This window comes from Rousettus aegyptiacus, unplaced genomic scaffold (genome assembly GCF_014176215.1).
Source record: "Rousettus aegyptiacus isolate mRouAeg1 unplaced genomic scaffold, mRouAeg1.p scaffold_m13_p_15, whole genome shotgun sequence".
Taxonomy (NCBI): domain Eukaryota; kingdom Metazoa; phylum Chordata; class Mammalia; order Chiroptera; family Pteropodidae; genus Rousettus; species Rousettus aegyptiacus.
In genome coordinates, this window is record NW_023416290.1 from 21,433,463 (window position 1) to 21,460,636 (window position 27,174).

At 32.8% G+C, this 27,174-nt stretch overlaps 1 protein-coding gene across 1 annotated transcript in view; it reads left to right on the plus strand.

Annotated features, from left to right (window-relative positions):
- Positions 1-27,174, plus strand: part of PXDNL (peroxidasin like) — a 435,474-nt gene that overhangs the window by 308,614 nt on the left and 99,686 nt on the right. The window contains 2 exon segments of the mRNA XM_036232726.1: positions 6,400-6,473; positions 9,715-9,787. Coding sequence (XP_036088619.1) covers positions 6,400-6,473; positions 9,715-9,787 — 147 coding nt within the window.

Consider the following 27,174-nt stretch of genomic DNA (forward strand, 5'->3'; position numbering starts at 1 on the left):
AAAACTTTTCATAACTCTCAATCAGACTATACTTAAACTATTTTAGAACATGCGTTTTTCCATAGCTAATCTAATTTAGGATCAAAATAACTTCTGGAGGAGTCAAGCTTTTACAATATGATTTTTGACTGGTTTTAACTATTTAGAATAAATAACTTTTTAATAATAGATTTTGGTAGATTACACTGTTATTGACTTTAGCATAGCATGCAGATAAGACACTAGAAAGCTTTTCTCTTGAACTTAATGCATTATGATAATTCAGACTTTTTTTTCTTTTAAAATCAGTTAAAATAATTTACTGAGCTCTAAAATAGAGATATCCACTCATATGCTTAATTAACTCCCAAACCATATGAATAATTTATTGCTGTAACAGATTATTCATATTTGCTTTTTATTCAATGAAGCCAGAAAATGCATATTTTAATGTCACATAAATTATACAAAAAATTGGAGCCCCAAGGATGCACCCAGAGCGTAAAATTTCTTGGTGGATATGGAGGGAGGGCACGGTAGATCTCTATGTCAGCTGTCACCTCAGCGCTCCTCTGAGATCTGTCTCATGTGCTAGGATGTTGAGGTCTTAATTTAAACATCCCTTCATCTGCATGTTTCCAATTCGTATTTCCTTAGCTTATATTTTGTATACACATAGACACATGTAAAATTATATACACAGGCACACACAAAACTCATACACACACAAATACAAATTCCCTCTATCAGCAGTGCTCTTTTCTTTTCTTTTTTTTAATCTCAAGCCTTTTAAGGAAATAAAAAGTACTTCCTTTTTTACAAAAAGGTTAGGGACATTATATATATATATATATGTTTTTTATTTTAACTGTGCGGTTAGATACCGATAAATATAGTATTCTTCACTCCTGCGTTAGAGTAGGGTTGCCAAGGTGATGGTACTGCACAGTGGATTTGTTTTTATGTAGCTCAGTGAGCTCACGCTGAAAGCTAAATCAACACCAAGAACTTCTCACCCTGAGAATCATTCTCTATTATTTTTGTTGTCATTCTTTGGCCACATGTTCTTGCTCTGCATGTTTTAGAGAGACTGGGAAGATTTTTGTCCTCATTTTGCTTGCCTAATGCCTGAAGGTGGTTATGTAAGTAAACATTAGTCAGGTAAGAGCTTTCAAGCATGGCAAAAACTTGCAATTCTAAAATATCTCTTTAGAATAAGATTTAGCCTCTTTCAGAATGCACAGGATAAATTTTCTAGGTGTTCTCTAAGTTCATTATTGCCTAATGATTCTATAAGATTTTAGGAAATACAATTAAACATATATTATTACAGATCTCACGAAAGTAAAGCTTGTGTCAAAATTTGGCATGGTTCTCAAAGAAATGTGATACCCTTATAGAATTTTGAACCCATATCAATGCCAATGTTTTTAATTAAATTTCATAAACCCTTTAGTTTATAGCATAGAATGTGTTCATTGTAATGTTTTAGTTTCATGTTTACAAAGGTAATGCTTGTGTAAAAATACTAGCTGGGCATCATTCTTTCAGTGATCAACTATGTATTGAATATCTGTCAAACTTGTGCTAGGAAAGTAGGGATGCAGAAATAAGCTTAAACCCAGTATGGTGTGTATCTTCATAGAACTTAGAGACTGGTTAAAGATGATAGACATGGATCAAAGAAGTACTAAAAAAATATATAATTAGGGTTATGAGAGCTTATAATAGAGAGATCTGACAAGGAGCTCAGGGAAGGCTTCATGCAGGAAATAACACAGTTGAGATAAAAAAAAAGAAAAACTGGATTGGTAATTCAACAGAAAAAATGAAGGAAGACACACTGGAATAAGAAGACAATTATTCAAAAATCCCTGTGGGCAGGAATATGCCAATTTGAGAAACTAGGAGAAAGCAAGAGTGTTTAGTTTGAAATGGTAAAGGAGAGAAGGGTAAAATGAGAGACTGGAAAAACATTTTGAAGTAAGATCATGAAGGCACATAGACTCTGTTATAGAACTTTAATTTTATAAAAAGTGAAAGCCATTTAAGAGTTTTACTATTTCTGTAGGGAGAGAGGAGCAGATGAATGTGGGTAGACCAGTTGAGTAGTTCTTATATTACAGGACCTGAGGGCATAGCTTTGTTTAGTGTGGGAGTAATACATAAAAAGAAAATGGAATAAATTCAAGAGATATTTAGGAGGCAAAATCAAAAGATTTTGGAGTTGGATAAGATATTAACACTAGTTTTCTCCCTTGCACAAATTGATATATGGTGATTCCATTAATTGAGATAAGCAATAGCAGAGGAGAACAGATGCAGTAGGGGAAATTATGAATTGGATTTTAGATATGTTCAGTTGGATGTACTTTTGCAATATCCAGAGGATATTTAAGGAGATGTTGGATGTACCAATCTAGATCTCAGTGGTAAATCAGGAGATGTAATTTGTAAGCCTTCTGTATAGAGATCAAAATTAAAGCCATGGGTGTAAATGAAATTATCTCTGGAGGTTGTGTTTGAATAAATATGAAGGGATGATTTTTTTTTGCTTTCCACATATGAAAAGATAGCTACTTATCTGTTTATGTCTGAATTTCTTGAAATGATTTAAACAAATTTCAAGTCCTTTCAAGTGATCATTCACATTTATCTACTTGCGAGATGCCTGAAAATGTTAAAATTTTCAACAGTCTAATAAAAATAGACTTGTTATATTATTGAGTTGAGAAGAGAGTGAAAAATCAAAGCTAAATCTCTTTTTATTTAACTAGGCTAAAGCCATGACATAAAACAAATGAACATAACTTAAAACATCATACTACTTTAAATTGGTTTAAAGTAAAAAAATTTTTTTAAAAGATTTTGTAAGAAAATTTGTCAAATTATACAGACCAAAAGCTTAAAGATACCTGTACTATAATCAATCAGAATTCACTAGGTTGTCTTATTTCCCTGCTAAGAATAAAATCTACTTTTGTGCATTTTTCACAGTCATTAATAGTGAATTCAAATAATAGCGAATTCAAATAGTGAATTCAAATAGTTGCATATCCTACAAAATATTAGATAGAAATCCAGCAGAATGTATTCTACCTGAAAGGCATCCCTGGGTAAGTCTAGAACTGGAGAGATTTATTCTAGGGAAGCATTGTGGGATTGAGGAATAAACAAGGTGGTGATGAGCAGGTTCTCAGTAGGTACATTCTGGAAAAGATTATGCATTTCTAATGAATTACTAAGTATAAATTGGAAAGTATAAAATATTTAAATGTAAAAATTAATATTTGTCAATTACTTTGTTGTAAAATACAAATCAATCACAAATTTTTTTGATGAAAAATATGTTTCATCCTTGACATCACAGTAGCTATGATCTTGAATAAACTGTTGTATGTTATTTTAACATTGTCTCCCTGCCCTGATTTTAGTTGGCTTGGTAAATTAGAAGCCCTCCCAACAGAAAGCTCTCTCTATCCTATTTACCTTACTAGTTACCTTCTTTCTAGGTACCTCAATACCTATGAAAACTGCAGGATACATGATTAGTGATGACAGGAAGACTAGTGCCAGTGAAAAATGTTTATGCTAAATTCAAGTTTTATTTGTGGTAAAAATTTTTAAAAAGAAATTGTTCAAAGAAATGTAAAATGTAACAAGGAGGAAAAGAAAAAACCTAATTCATTTGTAAACCAGAGTATTCACTTTTAAAATCTGAAGGTTGGTATTAATGTGGCTTGGAACAACAAATTCTGGCTTGTAACCTCTTTCTTCATGGCTTGTTTGGTTGTTTCATGACCTGAAATTCACTTGCTTTTCTTCACAGTCTAGAAGAAAAAGATGGAGAACATCCACCAGGCAACTGAGAAGAAGCCTCCAGGGGTGTTTAGGAACATGGGGCTAGCTTGATTTGTGGCTTGCGTTTACTACTGATTAGCTCTGTGGCCTTGCACACTTGATTCTCAATGTAGAGTACCTGTTTCTACACCTAAGAACGGCTTTGCTCTTGGCATTGTGAAATCAGGTTTTAATAGGTCATCTATGTGCCCTCCATCTGTCAGTAGTCCATGTGTGCTGCTTTCTTTGCCCCTAAACAGGGCCTGAAGTGAATCTTGATCCCAACATTTCCAAGCTGTGAGAAATTGAGCAAATTTCTTAACTTCTCTGTACCACATTTTCCCATTTGAATAATGAGGGTATTCATAGCAGGTATACCTCACAGTATAATCTGAGGATTAAAAATGGCTAATGCATGTAAGGCCTTTAAATGTTTAGTGTTATTATTATTTATTATTATTATTTAGTTAATGCTAAATTGAAGGTCTAATCAACATTCATATTCATCATAAAGTGTTTATTTATATTGTACCTTAGTAAGCATGGAATCCAACGATGCAATGAATTTCATTTGGAAAGGAAAATCTTGTAATAGATTTCTTTTCAAATCTTTCTTCACTACAGTCACTGAAGTTTCTTTCCCTTTCTTCCCTCTAGCACCTAGTCTTTTCCCTGTGGGTCCTAGGCCTGATGGGTTCCAGGTCTGGCTATGATCCAGGCTCGTGACTAGGAATAGGACCCCAGATTTAGAATGTTATATTAGTGTAGTAGAATGCCTAAAATGTGTAAACATAATTCAGCTTATTGTATCACGCATGGGTGGCTGAATGCCACTATTGTACTCTGATATGTGTGGAACCATTGGTCCCTTGGGGAGCAGAAGGGGAGAACAAGAAGGGGGGCACAAGAAGAACAGAAGCAGAAGACCGCTCCCCTCAATAGACTGCAATTCCCCCAATAGAACTGTGCTCCTCACAATAAAATTAGTGCCTTTCATATCATTCTCATGTCAGCCTCTTGTGAATTCTTTCAATTAGGTGTCTCACCACCGAAACCTTCCCTTCTCGATCAGCTCGGCACTGAGACCCCTAATACCCTATCCCTATTTCTTCTTTCTTTAACTTTCCCAGGCTCCTCCTCCTTCATTACATGCTAGACCAGTTACGAAGGAAATGATTTTATAGACAAAAGAGAGAGAGAGAGAGTGTTTATAAATGGAAAGTAACAAAATTGTCTTATGCAAATACTAAAGCAATCATTATAGTATCTTACACAGTGTCATTGTTTTGCTTTCATAATAAGAGGAACCCTTGAGAAGAATTCTTGTGACTGCCAACCAGGATGCCAAATTTCAGAGGGTGAGAAGGTGAAGCACTGACTTTAAGATACAACCTAAAGCAGTTTATAATTATTATTCCTTTCCCACTACATCCTTTTTTATTCTATTATGATTATTATGCTTTTGCATTAGGTGTCTTAAGTGCTGCTCCTATAATAATGGTCTTATAAAAAAATCTGTGAATGAAGTGGATGTTTCCTTAAATGTTTTTAATTTCTTATTTAAAAATCTCTAAAGGTGATTAAATAAATATATTTTACGTAAATATATAAGATATAAAGCTTCTCTTTTTATTTGTGAGCCCTTACTTCAAGTTAAAGAAGTTTAGTAAGTCAAGTGCAATTTACTGTGTTCTCCCATATGGACATACTTCAGTATGAGAGTGGGTTGTTCGTGTGTACGGTGGCTTTTGTGTTTTAAGTGCTTTCTGTGAGCAATTCACCACAGACTGCTGTATATCGCTGTTGGTTTTATCTTGATGATTTAAAAAAGCTGTGCTTAGAAGTCAGGTGCAGGGCGAATTTTAAATCTTCATAGAGGCGTATGTATCCTTACTAGTGGATCTAAGATTTGCTCTGCTCCGCGTTTTGCTTTGAAGGCATGTTTCTTCATTTCGTCAAAAGATTTCTGAGGAAAATGTAAACCTTTTCATCTTCAGTTGTGCTACTTGTTATTTCAAGAGGAGCCTTTCTGAAATGGCAGCTTTGGAAATAACTACTGAATAAATTGTGTAGGGGGATAAAGAGCACTAAAGGGATTAAATCGAGACACAATACATTTCATATACCCTCTGGCATTATAATTAATTATTATTTCACATATTCACATGACATAAGATACATCATTCTTTGTCTTTTCTAAAGAGGAAACTTGTCTCTATTATGAAGTGTAAATAAGCATGTGGTCTCTTGTAATGTGTCTTATTATAATTTCAATCTGTCTTATTATTCTAGATTCACTTACTTTAAGAGTTTTACTGAGTAGAAGAGTAACTTCACCAACAACTTAGCATCCTTCTACATATGAGCACCACCTAAGGAAAGGGGCAACTGTCAAGATACAATTTCTGAATGGGCTTCCCATTCCCTGTTAGAACATCAGGTTTTTAGATCCAGGACTGTGAAAAGCAGGAGACTTGAAATTATCTCAAAGCTGAATTTCATCTGAAGCTATTACTAATTCCTCAAACATTTTATTTTACTCACCAGCACAGGAAATAAACAATTTGATTTTGTGCCTTCTATGTACATTCACTTCAACCAGGTAAAAACACTACAGCCAGAAACTTTTGGAGACCTTCTGAAATTAGAGTTACTCTAAATGTTGACTCTTTAACTTTCCTTTGCTTCTGCTTTACATTTTTCTATTTATACAACATATAAAATGCCCTGGAGATCAGGATATTTTGTTGTAAGCCTAAGATGCAGAGCCTGTACCTTTGTACTATAAAATAGAGTTAATATAAGATATTTTATAGTTTGAAACCAATGGGGAAATGAATAACCAAACTAAAAATAGGGTAAAAAGATGAATAGCACTTCAAAAATGAGGTAAAATCACTTAGAAAAAATTATAACAGAAACTATTACAATTGAACATACACATTCTCCTTTACTTATGAGTTCCACTTCTAGTTACAGACAGAAGAGAAATGCACATGTATGTGTACCAGAAGATGCATTCTTGGGTGTTTATAGCAGCATCGCTTCTAACAGCTCCCACTGAAAACTACCCAAGCATTCAACAACAAAAGAAAATATAAATAAGTCATCATACATTCATAGAAAATCATACAAAAACATAGATGAATCTCAGAAACATTTTGAACAACAACAACAAAAATCCCAAACACTGAAAATTGTATAGTTTGATTTTGTTTTTAGAAGATATTTAAAAACAGGTAGCAGAAATATACATAGTATTTAGAATGCAGACGGTGTTTATCTTTGGAGAGAAATAGGTGACTGAGAATGGCAGAAGGAAGTTTCTACAGTCCTAGCAATGTTTTTTCTTCCCGCCCTCCCCCCATGGGTGATAATTGCACAGATGCCTTCACTTTTGGAAAAGTCATTGTCCTTTATATAATGATGTGTGCATTTTTCAGGTTAAATGTTATATTTCAATAAAACTTTATTAAACATCAATGGCGAACCAAGGGAACACTTGAAACTTCCTTTGTTTTGTCTTAAAGATGAAGATACTCTTGCTACTTCATTTTCTTTAATACTTAATACTAACGAATTTATTGTTTCTTTAGCTGAAGATATGGCACTTTCCTGATTAAAAAAGAAAAAGAAAACGCAGAATTACATAGTTAAACATAATTAGGAATCGATATATTCAAACAAATCTAAATTAAAAGATTACAATTTCCAAAAGGAGGCCCTTTAATATTAACACACAGACTAGACCAGTAAAATTAAAAGATAAAGAAAGCTAGTCAGCCATAGTGTTGCTGCAGATTCGAGGTTTCAAGGCAAGGAGTATAAGGCTCAGGCAGTTGGAAGTCAATGCAGGGAGCTATAGGCAATTGAGACATAGCTCTTTATTTCAGCAAGGGCACAGCCAGCCTTGCAGGGCAGTGGTGCCTTTTACATACAGGTTAAACAATAGTGTCACACTGCCAGAAGCCCACGCATGAGTACCAGGCACATGGTTACATAAGGGGAGAAGTACTGAGTCACTTCCACTAGGAAGATAGCTACTAATGGTATAAGGAGAGACCTTGACTGCAGCCATCTTTCTTTCTCTTCGTAGCCACTTTTCCATGTTATTACTAAAATAGTAGTCTAGGAGATAAATAACAATAATTATTATAATACTCTATTTTATAGAAAAGAGACAGAGGCTTAAGGGGATTAATCAGCTTGGAAACAAACAAACATAGAAATAACAGCAGTAATATCTAATTTGGGAGCCAAATTATATATGTGACATAAACTAATATTGAAACAACTTTAATTTGGATATTTTATCACCATCTGTATAAAAACATTTTTTTTTGACAATGAGAGTTCCACATTTATACACCTTGCCTCAAAATTTGTGATGATGGAAATATGATTTTTTTCTTGATTTGTTTTGCCTACTAAGCAATTACTTCTGGTCTATTTGGCTTAGAAAATAGAGAATATCTTCCAATCTCTGATTATTGATGAAATTTCTAGTCTTTTAAAAATGTTAAGAGAATAAACGGCAGCCTTTTTAATGTTCATATTGAACTACACTAGTTGTAAAATAATGAAATAAATTTATAGCTTAGCTGCAATATCCTATAAGCTATTTCTCCATCATGAAATTCCACTCCAATATTCTCTGAGATATGGAAATGGTTTAGAGCTTGTGGTGGGGAATGAGAATTATGTGTGATTTTCATCTGCACACCCCATCTTAACTAAGTGTTCACTGTTTCTTCTCCAGTAATTGCTTTCAAGTTTGGTGAATTGGATGGGACAGGGAAAGATGAGTATAAGTAATCAAAATAGAAAAGAATCAGAGAAAAAATTTACATCTACTCAGATGTGTATTAATTTCTAAAACCATACTTTTGCTTACTGCCCTTTACCTTAACCTGTAAGTGATAAAACAGTTAAAATAAAGCTAAAAACATAACAATGATGAAAAAATGATCAGATGATCTTAATTTTGAGATAAGTATACTAGTTGTGAAATTATGTTCTTGAGAGGCTGGAATTGTTAACATGTGTTAGACATAATTTATTTATTCTCATTTCCTCCAGTCTCAAGAAATAAATGGTATGGAGCTTTCCAGTGTTTTCCAGAGACTATTGTTTTGTCCTTTTTTTATACACATGTTCTTTGCCGAATGTGGATTAAGTGATGCTAGTGATCAGACAGTACCTAGCTGGTAACTTCTCTAGTCATAGTAGGAGGAAGTGATATGGCCGAAGTCATCCAAACCAGTGCACGCTGCCCTGCTGGGAGGAAAGGGAGAAGTATTGTGGTCTGGGGCTCCTCTGCTTCCCTCTGCCCTGCACTGTCTTCCATGGTGGAACCTAACCCAAAAGAGGAAGCCATGAGCAACAGAACCTGGGAAATGCATTTCTCTGTGAGCCCATCCATGGCAGCAACCACAGTAGCACCAAATGAGACTGTAATTCAGCCAGTAAGCTGGCCAGTAAGCTGAAGTACAGACAAAGGATTGACATCCACAGGGTCCAGTTAATTATGTTTCATTTGCAAGCTTCTACAGTCATATATTTTTATTGTGTCATTCTTCTTGGTGAATACATGATTTATTTACCTTGATTTCCTATGTATTTAAAGATTAGTTTTATCTAAATGTCTCTTTATATTTGTAATCTCTATGTAAATAAAACAAAAAAAATCAAAATATGAGAAAACATTAGTACAGTGGTAGATATATACATGTAAATCTTTAAAACAAATACTTGCATAAATGACACTCTGCTTCATATTTGACCTTTCTCATTAAAATACTTTAAAAATTGCATTTGGATTCATAATTAGGTAAAAAAAATATTCTCTAAATTCATATTACTGTGTTGTGATTTAAAATTGTCTTTTGTCTTTCATATTTTTGCCTAACAACAGATTATCTAAAATCTTAGCTGGCAGCTTTTCTCATCTGGATTCATTAAAGAGACTGTGAGTGAAAAAAAAAATGCATAAACACAAAAACCTTATGATTTCCTCCCAGAGAAGTAAATTCCAAACAGTGATTTGCCTTCCTCTCCTTTTGCTGTGAAAGATCATTGCCGTTCTAGCGTGTTAGGGAGAAAATGGCTTTGTTAACTGCAGAGTTTTAAAGGACACAGATGGTCTACTGAGCTTTCATGTATTTTCAAACCAGTGACATTCAGAAGGAATATTAAAGATTGAAGTTTTCCTTGGTTCTCAGGAATTTCTTTGCTGAGCAAATCTAGACTCCCAAGACTTCCTTTTTCTTTAACTTTTATTAAAAAGGAAATATGAGAAGTTCCAAAGAAAGTCTAACTTCTCTGGCCGGGCTTCAGAAGTTTTCCCTTGTCACATACATGGTTACCAGTACAGTTCATTTCCTTCTACATTAAATGAAACATAACTAATATTCCAATACTGATCCTCTTAGAATCTTCATTGGCCTCGCTTTTCTCTGTGTGTGAATCATTACTCTGATCTGTCTCTTCACCCTGACCTGTGTGTAAACTTCTGCCTTGTCGATGTTTTTCTCTTTTGTTATTTTTTCCTTCAGTATGCACAGATAAAAGTTCCAGTTATCAGGTAACGGTCAAATGTTCTTCTGTCTGATGCTGGTTGACGAGCACATTGTGGAAAAATCGGAAAAGTGTATCTCTCATCTGTTCTTCCAGCCCCTTTGTTGTTGTTGTCTTTCTGAGGTTGTATGACCAGATCCAGGTTTGTGAGTAAGGGAATATTAAGATTAAATAAAAATCGGAATATTAAGGGAAATAAATTTGTGTTCAGTTGGTACCGGAAAATAATGTATGTTTTTTTTTCATTTAAGAGGTCATGAATAATCAAGAGGACAATTGATCCAGTTTTTGTTCATTTTTATTTTCAAGTTTATATTCTCTATTTTCTTGGCAATTCTTACAGCAGATACACTTAATGTTATCTCACAGTTTTTTCTCTTCTGGCCTTGCTCTTTGACTGTGCTCAAACCCACAAAGTTCTTATTTAACTGTTCTTTTTTTCTGAAAAATTTTTCCTACTTGTCAGAACTGGTTACACCACAGAAATTTGAAATACACACATCCATTCATTACTGTTTGTTGTTGTTGTTTTCGTTGTTGTTGTTCTAATAAACTTTTTTTTTTTTTAGAATACTTTTGGGTTCACAGGAAAATTCAATCTCAAGTGAGAGTCTTGTAGGCAGAATATAGATAGGTCTAGTTTTTTTAATCCATTCAGTCACCCTATGCCTCCTGATTGGAACATTTTGTCCATTTACATTTTAAAATGATTATTGATAGGTGTATATTAATTGCCATTTTATTAACTTTTTTGGTTGTTTGGCAGTTCTCTGTTCCTTTTTTCCCTCCTCAATTTCCTTTTGGTTTTCTGGTTTTCTTTATTGTTTTGTTTGGGTTCTTTTCTCTCTACTTTCTGCATATTTTTTGTAGTTTATTATTATTATTATTTTTTTAGTTTGTGGTTACCATTAAGTAAATATAGATTTATCTATATCCATAGTAGTCTATTTCAAGCTAATAGGCATTTAAATTGAAATACATTCAAAAAACAATACATGTTCACTCCTCCCTCCACACTTTGTGTTTTTGTTGTCATATTTTTTGAACTTTGTGTGTGTGTGTATCTTCTGATTATTTATTATAGTTGTAGATAATTTTGCTACCTTTGTCTTTTAACCTTTATGTTTGCTTTTTAAGGGCTAATTCTATATTTGCCTTTATCTGTGAAAATTTCACTTTCCTGTATTTTCTTATTTCTGGTTATGGACTTTTCTTCTGCATAAAGAAGACACATTTCTTTTAAGGCGGTTTAGTGGTGATGATTAAGATTACTTAATATATATGTAATATTCTCTATATGTATAAGGTATGGTTATTTGTTTGTGATTGAAATCTCTAATGATGTATTTATAAAATAAAAAGTTTTATTATTTAGAAAAATTTAAAGAAAATTATGTTAAATTTCCTATAGGAAAGTGAAAGTTCCTTTTGCATATTATTCTCTATAATTTAAATTTAATAATATTATCTGATTCATTAAAACCAATCTCTCCACTTCCTTATTAAATTATTTTAAATATTTCTATGTTTTACCATTCTATTGTTACCTGAGAATGGAATCATTAATTTATATTGATAAGAAATTTTGCTCAAGTAGGTTTCAGGTCTAAACATATTATTTTATATAATTGTATAAAGTGATTAGTTAGATAGCTAATTCTCTAGGGATAGTACCTACAAAATAGCAAGCTCAATTTAAGTACTTGTTTTGAAATATTGACTCATAAAATCAAACTCTATCCATAAATATGGTTGTATTGCACTACTAGAAATAAAAGCACAGGAACATGTATATTTACTTCAGTGGAGATTACTTTATGCAACACATCTTTTAAACTTCTAAAATTTAAGTTAAGTACATGTATAGAATCTAAACTGGTACATGTATTAGTGGGTAAATGCAGTTTTATGTCTAAAGCTGTAATGTAGCAAGTGATTAAAATCTCCTATAATTCATTTTCAACAATATCTTAGAATGCTATAGTTCTGTACCTTTAAAAACTATACTATTAATTCTTTTGTTACAGTGAGTCTTAGAATTACTTCTTTGTTTATATTTATATATTTTTTATTTTTTCAATTATTTTTATTAGTTTCAAATATATAGTACATTGGTTAGAAATATATATAATTTATAAAATGTTCCCCCTAATTGCTCCTTCTCTTTTGAGCCGTAAGATGTGGAGGTAAGATTAGGAAATACTATCTACTTCACCTGTTGGGCTGACAGAAACCCAACCTGAGATTATTTGGATACATAACAAGTAAATATATGGAACACAGGCATATGTGTGATTCTCTTTCTGATTTCAGTAGTCTTTTAATCTTACTTTAATTTGCTTCCCTAGACATAACATTTCTAGAATTATCAGAATTTTTTAGAGATGAAAATTTAACTTTTATGTTTTGATTTATTTTGGTATCCAAAGGACTTAAAATTGCTTATTGTCAGACACTGATGATTGTGAAACTGACTAAAATAAGTTTATATTATTTTTAGAAGAAAATATTGGGATTATAAAAACTATGTTTTAAAATCTAAATATAATTTAATATAAGCTCATCTTAATCATTTTAGGTTCAAGGCTATTTTATGTTGTAAGTTTCATATAGAAATTAGTATAGGATTATATAAGTGAATTGACAATAAAGAATTTGGAAGATTATTTAAAATAATATTTATTTATTTTATTCTCATTGTATTATTTTATAAAACACAACACCTATGTAAAATTAATTAGTAATAGTAAACATTAAAAATTAAAATAAAAGTACTAAAAAGGATTGAGAAAATAGCATAAAATAGAAAATAAAATGAACTATATACTTGATACAGTTCAATGATTGTTAATGTAATAATAATTACATTATTAGTAACTAGCATGATTTGCATATATCTCTTTCATTCTTGCACAAAATCTCATTTTCTTCTGTCATCTGTATAATAAACTCTGAATCTTTATTCTTTATTTATCAGACATTTTAAGAGATATCATATTTATATGCTTTTCATGTATAATTTGGATTTTTAATTTAGTTAGAAACTCAGACATACTTGTAAAATTTGGTTTTAATTCTTGCAAAAACTAGTAAGTAGAGGTTAAAAATAACTTTGAAAGAAGGTGATTATAAATACTATTAAATCTGGATCTAGCCCAGAAGAAAATTTTCAATTTATAGTAGACTTAAATTGATTTTCCCTTGGAGATCATTCAAGGGTACTTGAGAAACAGAAATTGATGCTTATGTCTTAAAACTGTTTTATCTGACATTCTGCAGTTTAAATTCAGTCATTGTGTGTTCAAGGTTACAAAGGACTGACTACTATTTAGAAAGAAACAAGTGAAAAAATCATATTGCCCGATGGAATTTATGACATAAAGGTTTTAAATTTCATGACTAAAGAAGCTAACATGCATTTGAAAGAAAATAAATTGAACAAAAAAAAGATATAAAATGGAGGAAAGGTGAAGTATAGGTAGAAATATGTTAAAATACTATTTCATATAGATAAATTAAAAATAAAGAAAATTTATGCAAAAAAATGTTTAATATCAACAAGTTTAACTTAGCGACTATTTGTTGTTGAGTATTTTTTATGAAAAGATAACATAAATAGTGAAAGTGCATGAAATATAAAGTATAGTATAGCAAATAATTTTAAACAAACATCTGTTTAACATAAGCCAAGCTAAGAAATAAACACTGTCAGTTTATTAGAAGTTATGTAGGTGTCCCTTCCTCAATATTATTCTATTCTTCTTCCCTGGAGGTAAACTCTATCTTGACTTTAGGATGTTTAGAGTGGGTTAAGAGGAGTGGAATTAGACACAAGCAAAGGTAGACTTGTTATATTAAAAGGTAGATTTGTTGAAGTTAAGTAGATTTCAGAATGTTTAAGAGACATGGTCTATAATGCAAAGGTCCAAGACATATCCAGTAGGAAAGGCTAGAAAGTAAGAGCTGGAGGCGATGTTTGGGGAGGTAACAACCAGGAATTTTTCAGAAATGAAAAAAAAAAAATCATGAGATTTCAGGGTAAGGATCATATTGACTTCCAAACAGGTTTAAAAACGAAATCTGCAACTAGTGCATTTTAAGTCAGATAAAATCTTTCATTCCAAGGTAACTTTCAGATTTCCTTCAAATGCATAGCTTAAAATGACAGTTAACCATATTGGCTAAAAAGGATGAAATATATTTAAAGTGTTCAGAAAAAAATTTGGTTTTTGTCAATTTTATACTTCTCTAATGTTGAGGTTTCTAGACCACAGAAATTTGGATAATTCTAAGGAAATTAAAACTGTGGCAAGTATATCATAATAGTTACGGTAGATTATAAGCAAGCCTTATAATTACATTCTAACTTACAGTTACAAATGCATTCCTATACAGAAGAGATTTTAAATTTGTGGCGTTGTGGTGCGATCAAATTTAAGACCCATGGAGCCAATTGAGATTAATTATGAGCCTCTATTAGCCAGCAGGTGACTGACTCTCCCCACTAGAGAATCAACCCCTAGCTTTCAGAGGAGGTAGCTTATAAAGCCTATAATTATATTAAACAAGCAAGCAGGTTTACAGTAGCAGAAGTTAATATTAGCATATCTTTGCACAGGATCACTACACCCTTAACATTAGCATAACTTTGCACAGGATAACTACACCCTTAACATTAAACAATGAAAGCAGAAGGTGGCCATTTGAAAATTTTCCACCCTTAATCATGGGTACAGATGAGAACATTTATCTTTGTATTTCTGGTAGCTAGCCATAGTTTCTAGTTCTCAGAAAGCACTTAATAAATGCTTGTTGCAATGAATTGCCTATAATAAAGGTTATTCATATTTCCACATTAAATAAAATGTGTTTATTGGCACATTTTCAAGAGGAAAAACCTAAGTAAATTCTATTTATGCAAACCTTTGTGTTTTTACATATGATTGCTACTTGGTTTGCATCAAACTGACAATATGAAAGAATATATTGAATTGTGAAGGCTTGGTTTGAACTTTTGAAGGAACATCATGATTCATGAGCAAATAAATTTTATGAGCATAACAAAGAATATATGAACAAAGAGGAAATAACCAGGAAAAGAAATGATGCATTTTAAATTTATAGGTATGATGTGCTGCTGCCCATTTTATGTTATTCTTAACAATGTGAATCATGATGATTATTGATTGTATTGTCTAGCCAGAAGATAGCATATATGCATCTGGTAATTTTTGATATTTTGTGATTCAGAGTTTTAGAACAAATTTGTTTGGGCCCCATTTGCTTTATTTCCATGTGTAATGTGCGTATACATATATTTTTCTCCTCTTTCTCCTCCTTTTTATCTTCTTGTCTGAATTCTGAGAAAACTGCTGTGTTGTTACTAGTCTGTTCTCCTACAAGACTATGTCCACAAAGGAAGGGACTGTGTCTGTCATATTAATGTTCCAAGGATCTAGCAAGGGGTTGATTACCCATTTATTATCAAAGAATACAACTCAAGAACAGTCAGATGGAAGAGATGCATAGGGCAATGTAAGGCCAGTGCTCCCGGAAAAGGACCCAGGGGCAGGTTCCCTCCCCTAGCTCCCGCCTGCTAGCCACCTGATTGATGCTCATGGACCAATCCACGGGTGCCAGGACTATACCCGTGGAGCCAAACCACTGCACCAATGAAAGAGCCCCACGCTATGCTTTTGCCTTTTTTGAATCTTCCTCTTCCTGGACACGACCCTTAAAACCCTGCCCTGACCTCGCCTGGGTGTGACTTCTCTGGCCCCTTTCCTCGGGACCAGACAACCTCGCCCGCTTGCCTTTCAATAAAGGACGCCGTTAATCATGAGTTAGACTCTGTCTGTTGAGCAGCTGAACCTTACAGGCAAGATCTGTGGGACGGGGCATGGAGCTTTTGTGCTTTCTGAGCACACAGCTCTTCCCGAATCTCCATGTGTTCACCAACCTGGAAGCAGCTAGAATAAATTTTGAAGAAATCAAGTCATCTTCTGAAAAGATGTAATATCATTAAATATTCTTAATTGTGTTCAGTGTTAGGTAACCAGAATTATGTTTAAGATCATTACATTTCTTAATACTAAATGAATATTTATATTTGAGTACTTTAAAAAACGTTTGTTTTTTTTTTTCCTGTGGTTCATTCCATAGTACTTATATGGAGTAGCTCTGGCAGTTTATACTTAGAGATATACCCAGTATCTAGTTCCTTTGACTGTTCTTTGTTTTATTACTGACTGTTTGAAAGCAATGCTGTTTTACCTGAAGTGAATGTCTTCAAAAATAACAAATTAAAGTTCTCAATTGACTAACTGGTACTTTTTCTTCAAATTAAGCTTTTTCAGTGGGTGAAAAACAGATTGCCTTTGTCTGTCTAAATGAACTATAGTCGTTGTTTGCTTCTCTGTACTTTATGACAAAAATTGCTGAATAAGGATGATGATTTCTCCACCTCTTTAACATGCTTTAGTTGGGGGCCTATTTTGAAATTAACAGACAGATATTGATGTGAAAGCTACTAACTGTGTAAAACAAGCAAATTAAAAAAAGAGAAAAGAGAAACAGGATTCTTCTAATGGACTTTTTTCCTCTGCGAAGGATGTTATTGGTGGGTAACTTATAGTAGGTAATGAATAAATGTTTATTGGATGATGGGGGAATGGATTTCCTTTTTTTGTGCCTACACTTATTAGTACTACATGTACTCATGTGAACATCTGTGTAACCCCTCACACACAATCATTAAATAATTTTAAGGGGGAAAATGAACCCTGGCCTGAATAGAAATTTCTGTAAAAATTTCCAACACATTTTCATGTGTCTGTAGTTTTTTCTTATGTGATTTGTTTATCTGTAGTTTATGTACTATATAGAAATTTCAAAAAAATATTTATTAGTTTATTAAAAATAATAACGCCATTACATATTACCAAGTGTGTATTTTATAATAAATAACTAAAATTTTCAAAATAGTTATAAGCGAGGCATTGTTTTATAGTTCTACTGATCTTTTCTTTTTAATTACAGTTGACATACAGTATTGTATCACTTTCAGTTGTACAACACAGTGATTAGACATTCATATAATTTATGAAGTGATAACCTCAATAAGTCTAGTACCCATCTGACACCATACATAGTATTACAATGTAATTGACTGTATTCCATATGCTTCAGGATTTTTATATTTATTGCTAAAAATAACTCATACAAGCAATGTTTTTTTTGATTATTGATGTAATGTGATGTTATATGTCTGAACCTTCTGGGTAATAGTCATCACTACTTGTATACAATGGGTTTTCCATTTAAATTGACAAATGGCATTTTTCTAGCATTGCTAAAATGGTCCAGGTCAATTAAGGGCTTAACATCAACAGCTGGAGAAGTGGTGTGTGATTTTATAATGCTGTCATTTAATTACAGCTGACTTTGAGACATGTTGGCTTGATATAATTATTTCTATTACACTTTAACCAAGTATGAAAATATACTGAATGATTCAAAGAAAAGAAGTAAAAAGCTGACATATTTGATAATTTTTAAATGAGAGTTCTGAGGTACAAAATATGTTAACATATCTTCAATTTGGGAGAGACTGCTCAGTGTCTAAATTCGTGTTGTTCTGAAAGACAGGACAGTTAACTTTCCTTTCTGGAGTTGAAAGCTTATTCAGGGTATAACTCCAAGAATGAGAAGGGGCAACTATGAGTTAAATAAAATAATTTAGATTATTAAGATAAAAAATTTAAGTTGATATACATAAAATATATTTATAAAGTTCTATATTCTCAGACTATTTAAGATTTGGATTAAATAAAATGTATGTAAAACATATGTTTCTAGCCATTTTTGGATTTGGAAGATGATATTTGACTTAATTTGTTTGATGATGGGACACTCATCCAAAACATCCATGAATCAGACCAAGATGAATATCAATGTATGACCAGGAACTCAGCAAGGGAGGTCAAGATGTCATGATATTCCAGTCTTCAAGGTAAAACTTTTTTATTTTTATTTTTTCCTGATTGCATTTAATGTAAGTATATCAGTTATCCATATGTTATTTGTACTAGAAAGTGACCTTATATTGCTTCTTTAAATTATGTAATGCTTAAAACTGAAACAGTTGTCACTGGTTATCATTTTCTAATTTTGTTTAGAGAAACATAAAACTTTTTCTCTTGAATTTAATTTTAATTTCCAGCATTAGTTCTATTCCTTTTCAGTCACCATAGATGCTGTTCTAAGGCTTTGCTATTCTCCTTTTGATTACCTATGCAGCTCACTCAGAAGATGACCCAGCATCCTGGGGCAATAGGAAACAATGACATCCAAGCAGGAATGTCATCTGTTTTAGTAATTCATTCAATAATTTTTTCATAATTCACTCATTCAACAAATACATATTGAGCACCCACTGAACTAGCTTTTGAAGATTTCAAAGTTAATAACCATGCTCCTTTAACTTTCCAGGGACTATATTTTCAAGGACTTACATAAACCAGACACGATAATGTAATACTTTTTAAAATATTATTTTGAGATAATGGAAATAGTGAGACATTGTCTCTCACCTTACTGAATCTAGAATGTGTTAGGTGACAGCCATAATTCAACAAAATGTTAAGTTTTATGATGGGTGAAGAGACGGTATAGGGCTTAAAGGACAATTGTGTGCTGGTAAGTTTTTAAAAACTGGCTCTGAGGAGTGAGAGAGAAGGTCTGATTTTCAGTATTTGCCAATTTCTGTGATACAAATAATTTCACCATGGCCAATTTCAGGTTATTGATGTCACATTGCTAAATGTGAAGTAGAGAGAACATCCACAATAACACACTATTATATAATATTTCTACCATGGAGACACAATAGACTTAAATAATCTCAAGACTCTGGATAATAATACAAAATAATTAGATGTAAGAAATTTATCTTTGATATTAATGAGATTTTTTAATTGTAAGTTCATGTAATTTGGAATAATGACTATGAGTTACTACCATCTTACAAACTTTTATAAACTACCAGCTCTCCAGAGCCAGCTGCACAACATGCCCCTTACAGAGGAGGAGCCCTTGGAGCAGACTTGGAGAACTATGTTCACTCAAGAAAGGTTTCTCCAGTAACAGTGACATCTGAGCTGAAAGCAAGGACAAATGAGAAAGCCAGATAAGTAGAGTTGAAACATTATTTTAGCAGAAAAGTTAGTAAAAGAAAACAGAGCAGGGCATATCCAAGACATGGAAGTTCTGGATGCCAGGAAGATACAGATAAGGAGCTGGAATTGCATGAGATTTGGTGAAACATAAGGAAGGGGCAGATTATTCAGGCTATTCATGAGTATACCCTAAGAGTGATGACAATTAGATTTTTCTTTTACAAATATTTCTCTGGCGGCAGTTTGGAGAATAAGCAGAAGAACAAGGTGAGACACAGAAGTTAGCAGGCTATTGTAATGACATAGAATTGAGCAGAGGCATGGATAGTGGCATGGATAAAGTTAAAGGGAATAGAGAAAACTGCACCAAATTAAGAGTTATTCCAGGATAAATATTCGTTTGAATTGAAGATTGAATATGGTATTATTATAGGATTTTTTTTACAGTTCCCAAGTTATTTCTAACTGACAAACTTACTAGCTTATATAGTTCCTCAAAGCCTCATTCTCTTTCACCTCTAGGGGAGGTCTGCCACTGCACATCGAAGTATTCCTTCTTTGACTTCCTCTTGATCACTTCCTCTTTAACTTTCTCAGAATCACTTCCTCTTGATCCTGTCTTAAGTCATCACCCTTCTTTCTTAATCTTTCCAGTCTGCTTTCAATTGGCTTTTCTTGTTAGCCCTCCCCTCCCCTCTCTTTCTTCAGTCAACCCAAATCATATTTATTCCTTCTCCTTTGTGCTCTCTGTTTTAAAGCAATTCAACTTGAATAATTAACATACAATTCATAGTTTGTATTGCCGATATCTCTTCTGAGACATGCACTGAAATTTCTACTGCCTTCTTGCTCACTTTTACATGTAAATGTTTTATATCCCTCAGACATATTTGCCTGTACTTCATCTCGTGTTTGTCATCCTCTACTGCTACCCTTTCTTCATCAAATTTCTAAAAATTTAAGTCTAAGATAAATCATATTATCTTCTCTTCTATTTCCACTGCCATTAACTCACTTCGAAAACTTTCCTTACATGAATTATTGTATCTTTCCCTCTATTCTCCCTTTCCTCTTGCCACCACATTATGTCTGTAGGACTTTGTGCCAAACTCTAATAAAATGACTTCCAAGGCATACTGTAGTTTTTCAAACTATGTGTTTTTTCTTCCATTGTCATAACTAAAGGATGAGCATAAAGGAAAGAAATGTGTTATGTGCATCTTTATATCTTTCCAATATGTAGCATTTTACTAATATACTTAAGACAATCAATATTGTTAAAATTGAATCAAATCTTGATTGTTGAATTAGTTTAAATCAATTTATCTCTACCCTTCAGGATATATTCATCTGAGAAATTAAGGAGCCACCAAAACTTAGGGCAAATAATTAGGCATTTTTAACACCCTAATAAGTCTTTAATCTCTGCTTAAGATTCCCAGAAATGATGAAACTATTATGATCAATAAGAGTGGAACACCATATATAGAAGTCTAAATACTGTATTTACAAGGATACTTGGTGAATTTGTAGTATATTTCGCTGAAAGTAACAAACTTTGACTAGGCATGGCTTAAACTCATAGTGTACGTTTGTTATTTGTTCACAAGTAGTGCAGTACAGAGCTGCCACATTAACTCATTACTCCAATGATATTTTTCTGTCTATTCAATTTTTTATGTGTAGACTTCTTTTTTCCCCTCATAAGTGTTGCTTCTTAGTCACAAGGTGGCTCCTGTAACCCAAACTCATGCCCGAATTCAGGCAGCAAACAGGCAGAACCCTTTCTAGTTGTAATCTGCCTTTTTATTTGGGAAGTAAACTCTTCCCAGTGATGTGCAGTTACATCTCATTGGCAGAACTTTGTCATATGGATACCTTTAACTTCAAGGGAGTCTGGAAAATGGGATATTTTTCAGTGAGAACACTGGAACGTTTAACCCCTAAAATAAAGAAAAATAGGTACTAGCAGTGTCTACACTACATCTTAGTGTCAAGGCAACCAGTCTTTAAAAAAAAAAATTACACACACACACACACACACACACACACACACTCATATATATATACATATATACACATACATATATTTTAGATTTAATTGTATATAAATTTATTTTAGATTTAATTATTTGAGAAGTTAATATGTGTGTATGTAATATTTTAGTATAAAAGCATTTTGAAAGTGAGAATAATCTTGAAACCACAATGTAGCATAAATAAACCTACATAGCTTCTGTATTTTGTTTATTTTTTTTCTCCTCTTTCCCTTAACCAAGTCTTGAAATCCAGCCCTAAGGCACAGAAGTTTTAATTGGCACCAGCACAACTCTGGAATGTAAGGCTACCTGCACCCCTCCTTGGTACTTGGATCTGGGACATATAGAGCAGTGGAGAGAGATTTTTATTTAGGGTTTATTTTTTAAGTAATAGAATTTTAAAAAACAATCTGTTTTACATTAAATTTTGGATTTTTTTTTCACTTCAGTCTTTATCCAAATGTGATAATCAGCCATTAGTAATAAAAGAGATAAAGTCATTAATCTGGCAGTAAACTGTCAAAGGATATTTGTACTTCAGGATACTTTACAGATATAGGGAAGATCCTCCAGATATGAAAGTGAAAAGGCAATGCCCTACACCCAGAGTCACTTACCATGCTGTCTACTCAACAGAGCTTAAAAATACAGTGATAGTTCTTATAACTAACCTGACTGTGTATCAAAAGCAATAATAAAACTATTCTGAACACAATAAATAATTTACGTGCATAACCATGCAATCATGTTCAAAATAATTTGTGTTTTTTTGCTATTATTTTGCTCTTAACTTTGGGTTGCCCATTCTATTGTGGCTTTTGTGTGTGTGGGGGGGGGCGAGGTGTAGGTATGAGTGTGAGCGTGCGAGTTTGCATGCACTCAACACTACTTTGTGAGCTTAGAAGTTTAATAAACAGAGTATGTGTCATTAAAGCAATGACAAACATTCTGTTTTATTCAAAATAGTTTTTCATCAGTTGACAAGAGTACAATAATTCACAACTTTCCATTTCAAGGGCTTCCTGTAGTCATGAACATTATCATTTAGTTAAGAAATTTTACTATTTTACTTGAAATTTTCATAAGATTTTAACTATCAAAAAAATCAGATCCTGACAAACACAGGAAAGAGGAAACAATTTAAAAATATGGAACTGATTGGCATAGTTCAGTACTAGAGTTGGGGTAACTTTAGGGCAGTGAGTGCTGGCTGCTTCTAGCAGTAAAACTGACTCACTGAAAAGCACAGTACATCTATCCTAGGTTTTCAGCATTCAGTAAATGTTTTCTAAATTAAATTATCTAGTATCAGCTCTTTAGTTAATAGTACATTAAAAATTTCTCATTTCCATTGAAATGTCTGAAAAAAAAATTTTCTCCTAGAAATTTTAATATCATGAAAATTATTTGCTATGCACTAAAAAGGGGGAGAAATTAAATTTTTTCTTGAAGTCTTTGGTAATTCCTGAGAGAACTTACTTTTGAAAGACCCAAACATTATTTTTAGACCTTTAATGTGTTGTATTTAAAAATATTTTCAAAGAAATGGTTTTTTATTGCTTTTATTATGTTTCATATCTGTTTTTTAGATGCATAATGCCTAATCAAACAGCTGCCGCTAATAATCTTCTTTATTTCACATCGTGCTCATCTTTTGTTTCTTAGCCCTTTATGTTTAGTTTCTATTTGTTTTATTTGTTCATCTGCCTCAATTGATGTTTAACTAAACTCTAGTAAAATTTATGGTCCTGTTCATTTCTCATACTACAATACACTAATGATTTCCTCTTGTCATCATTTTGCATTAAAATCACCATCTACGTATCTTTTGTTCCTTATAGTTGGGTACTTGTGTTACTTGTAGATCTCTGTGTTAAAATTTTTAATTGGTCTTGATATTGTTCATTTATCACATAATAGATTTATAAAAGAGGCTTGTTTTATTTGACTAGTACATAGAGTAAATATTCTAAGATTTATCTCTTTTGGGTCTTCAGCAGATGTTCCATAACTTTTTTTTTAGTTCTTTTTATGTCCATTTAAGCCAAGATCAAAATTACCCACAGATAATTTTTGTTGAGAAAGTGGTTTCCAAAGTAACACACTTGAATGTGTTTGTGTCTTTCCACAATGCCAAGTTTGTTGAGTGGAACCTTTTCAGATAAGCCAATCAGGTACACTTGTAGGTTAACACACCACACATAGAGGAAGTACAGAGTTTTATGTAGCAGAGCAAAGAGATGAAAGTGCTTAGTGTCTCTAAAGTGAGTTCGGTTGACTAGAGGTAAGGATAGCTGCATGACAGTCCTAAGCCAGCGGCTACAATAGAGCAGAAGGTCAAAGTTTTCAACTTTCATTGCACCTGTCCATGATGCTCTGGGGTTAGTCTTGAGCACCTTCTGTCTAAGGTATTCCGTTTACGTAGACTTTACAAGGTGGCATCTTCATGTTTGTCGCCCCCTGTAGTTGGGGGCTTATCCAGGGCAGTTGTGGCTGATGTCTCTGTGGTTTGGGGCATTTCAGTCATACCCTAAGGGTGTTCTGATTATGTGCCAGTTGACATTACTGTCATGGCTCCCATGGATTCCCTTTTGTAAAGTCCAAAATGCCCTGATTTCTTTATGCTCTATACAATTTTTATTGCTAGACTAGCTGAGCAAATTATAAATAAAATGAAAAAAAAGTTTCAATAAAAAGTGTGAATCACAGTGTGGAGCACTTAGGTGAAAAGGCCTATTGTCACAAACAGTGGAAATAAAAGTGCTTTCTTTGTATTAAGTATCATGATCATGGATTTCATAAAACACACTAGAAGTGTGCATGGGTTTTAATACAATAGCAAAATGCTTCATCTAAGCACATGACATTTAACATTAGAGGTGGGACTCTGATGACCACTGCTGTAAGTGGAAGGACCAGAAATGTCAACCTCATCATTCTTTCTAGTTTCTCCAGACTTCACTACCTGCCTGATATTCTTCTGTTCTTTTGGGTTTTCTCACAATCTATCAAGTCAGTCATTTAAGGGTTAGGAGTAAATGTACAATGATTATTTACTCATTTTTTCCCTTATTTTTTCGATAGAATGTGGTGTCTTGGGGAATTAAAAAAAAATATGTATGAGAACACATAAAAAATAGCAATACTTTTAACTCAGACTTTGGTAATTATGAGTTTTAGTGACTATTAAACAGTTGATATTAATTTTTCCAACACTGGTGTCTTGACTAAATGATTTGTATTAACTACTACCTACTTTTGTTATATAGCTCTTCTGCTGTGTCATAAATTCATTTTTAATGTAGAAATATTTTTGTTCATTTTAAGTAATTCTTAGTTATTTTAAGAATTAGTATAATTTCTGAATAGAACATTAGGCTGGGGTTGAGTGACATAGGTTCTCATACTCTCTCTGTCACATATTAACTCTGACTGAGAGTAATTCAGTTTAACCTCCCCCAGCCAGAATTTCTTCATTTGTGGAACACAAGTTGTTTTCCAGGTTGACATTTTTTTTTTATAGGACTCTATTATAAATATCTTGCAGGCATTCCTGAGGGTTTTCTTGAATTTAGGTGACCTTGTAATTTATGTTCTACCATAGTTACTTAGACTGACACCTTAGTTAGATTGAAGACTTTAAAAATCTTTATTAACTGTACTCAATATAAAACCTAAAACAAATATAGTTTATTTTATCATGTTTCTTGTATTTTTAGATAGTGGGTGGGAGTAAGGAATATCAGGAATCGTGCCAAGATCTAACAAAAGAGAGAAGTAATTTGTTAGGTTATCTCAGAAAGTTGTTTTGAAAATGTTATCACTTAGGTTATTATTGGAGACCGTCCTGCCTTTCTTAAATGGCCACAATGATTTATTTTTCCTATTCATAAAAGAGTCATAAAGAGACTTTATAACTGCATATGCAGCTATTAGTTAGTCATTATTTAAACAAGTTCAACTGACTGTAAAACATCTGAATAATTGGAAATCTTTAGATTTTGACATAAATGTGACTTTTCAAAGGTATTGTCTAATTGCAGTAGTGTAAAAAAATACATTTCAATAACGTCACGTCTCCCCTCTTTATTCTGGCCATTACTACTTTAGAAAATATGTTGTTATGGTTATTGGTATCAATTCCTCAGTGAGTCAGCCCCAAGGACAGGGCAGAGAGTGATATCTCCAGGTGCCAGCTGCCTAGGAGTAAATAGCTCCCAAGTTTCCAAGAAGAAAAATAAAACAATATTGCCGCTGGAGTACAGATAACATAGCTGTCCACCAGAAACCATATTTCTTTGTGCTAAATGCTAACAGCTAACTTTGGCTTTTGTAATCTGCTTGCTTGCTTGATCAAGGCCAACCAGGACGTAGTTTCGGGCTTTATAAGCTCCTCCTCTGGAGGCTCAGGGCTGACTCTCTAGTGGGGAGAATCAGTCGCAGGCTGGCTAATAAAGGCTCGTAATTAATCTCAATTGGCTCCGTAGGTCTTAGATTTGAACGTGCCACAACATAATGTGTTGTGGTAACAATCATATTACAGATCATATTGTCTCTTTTTTAAATTAATAGAGAAACTTACAAATTTTATTCTGGGTATGAAAGTTTAGACAAATTATTTTGTTAATGATTCAAATATAATTTGTAGTTTTGAAAATTCCTATTGCCATTAATAAATGACATTTATGAGGATTTGATCCTATGAAGCAACTTTTATAAGATTCAGAAGTAATTTCTTAGTTACTGACTACTGTTTTTCTGCTTTGTAAACCATATATGTGTATTTTTTGTTTCTTTGCAGTCATGCATAAACAAATGCAAGTACCTACATACTCTTAATATCCTTCTTCATAAATAATTGGAAACAAACTCTAACTATTTGAACACATTATTTTCTTGTTAATAAAATTTTATAAAATAATCTTCGATTTTAATGCAATGTTTCATTGTCTTTAGCTCCTCCACAATTCACAGTAAGCCCCAAGAACCCAGTAGTGATAGAATGATATGCTGTAGAATTTCTTTGTGAAGCAGAAAGACATTCACCTCCAGTAATTGCCTGGACAAAAGCACATATTACCGTTATCTACAAATGATTGTATGAAGAAAGAAATATCATCTTTTTAGAAGAGTATAAAAAATAGGTTAAACTAATTATCATAGGTATATCATGCACATGAAATTTTACACATAAAGTAATCTTTGATTTAAGTATGTTTTCATAATTTCTGTTAAGTTTTAATTTTCAGCATTTGAATATGTGATGTGTCTTAGATCATCCACTCTGGGACTCAGTTTCCTGATTTTTAAAACAAAATTAAAGCATTTTAAAAAAGTAGTAGGATCTTTTTTCAGTCCAAAATTAAATAAAACAATAAATGAAACTCTAACATATCAAATGAATAAAAAATAGCTGCTGTCATTGAAGCGTGATTAGAGTGTGGGGCCTGGCAGGCAAAGGCTACCTTCTCCGCTGATGAGGTCTGATACTTCTAGGGAGCCACCAGAACAGTACAAAGCAAGGTTGGCAATCTATGAAATGAGAACTTAATTAATATTTATCT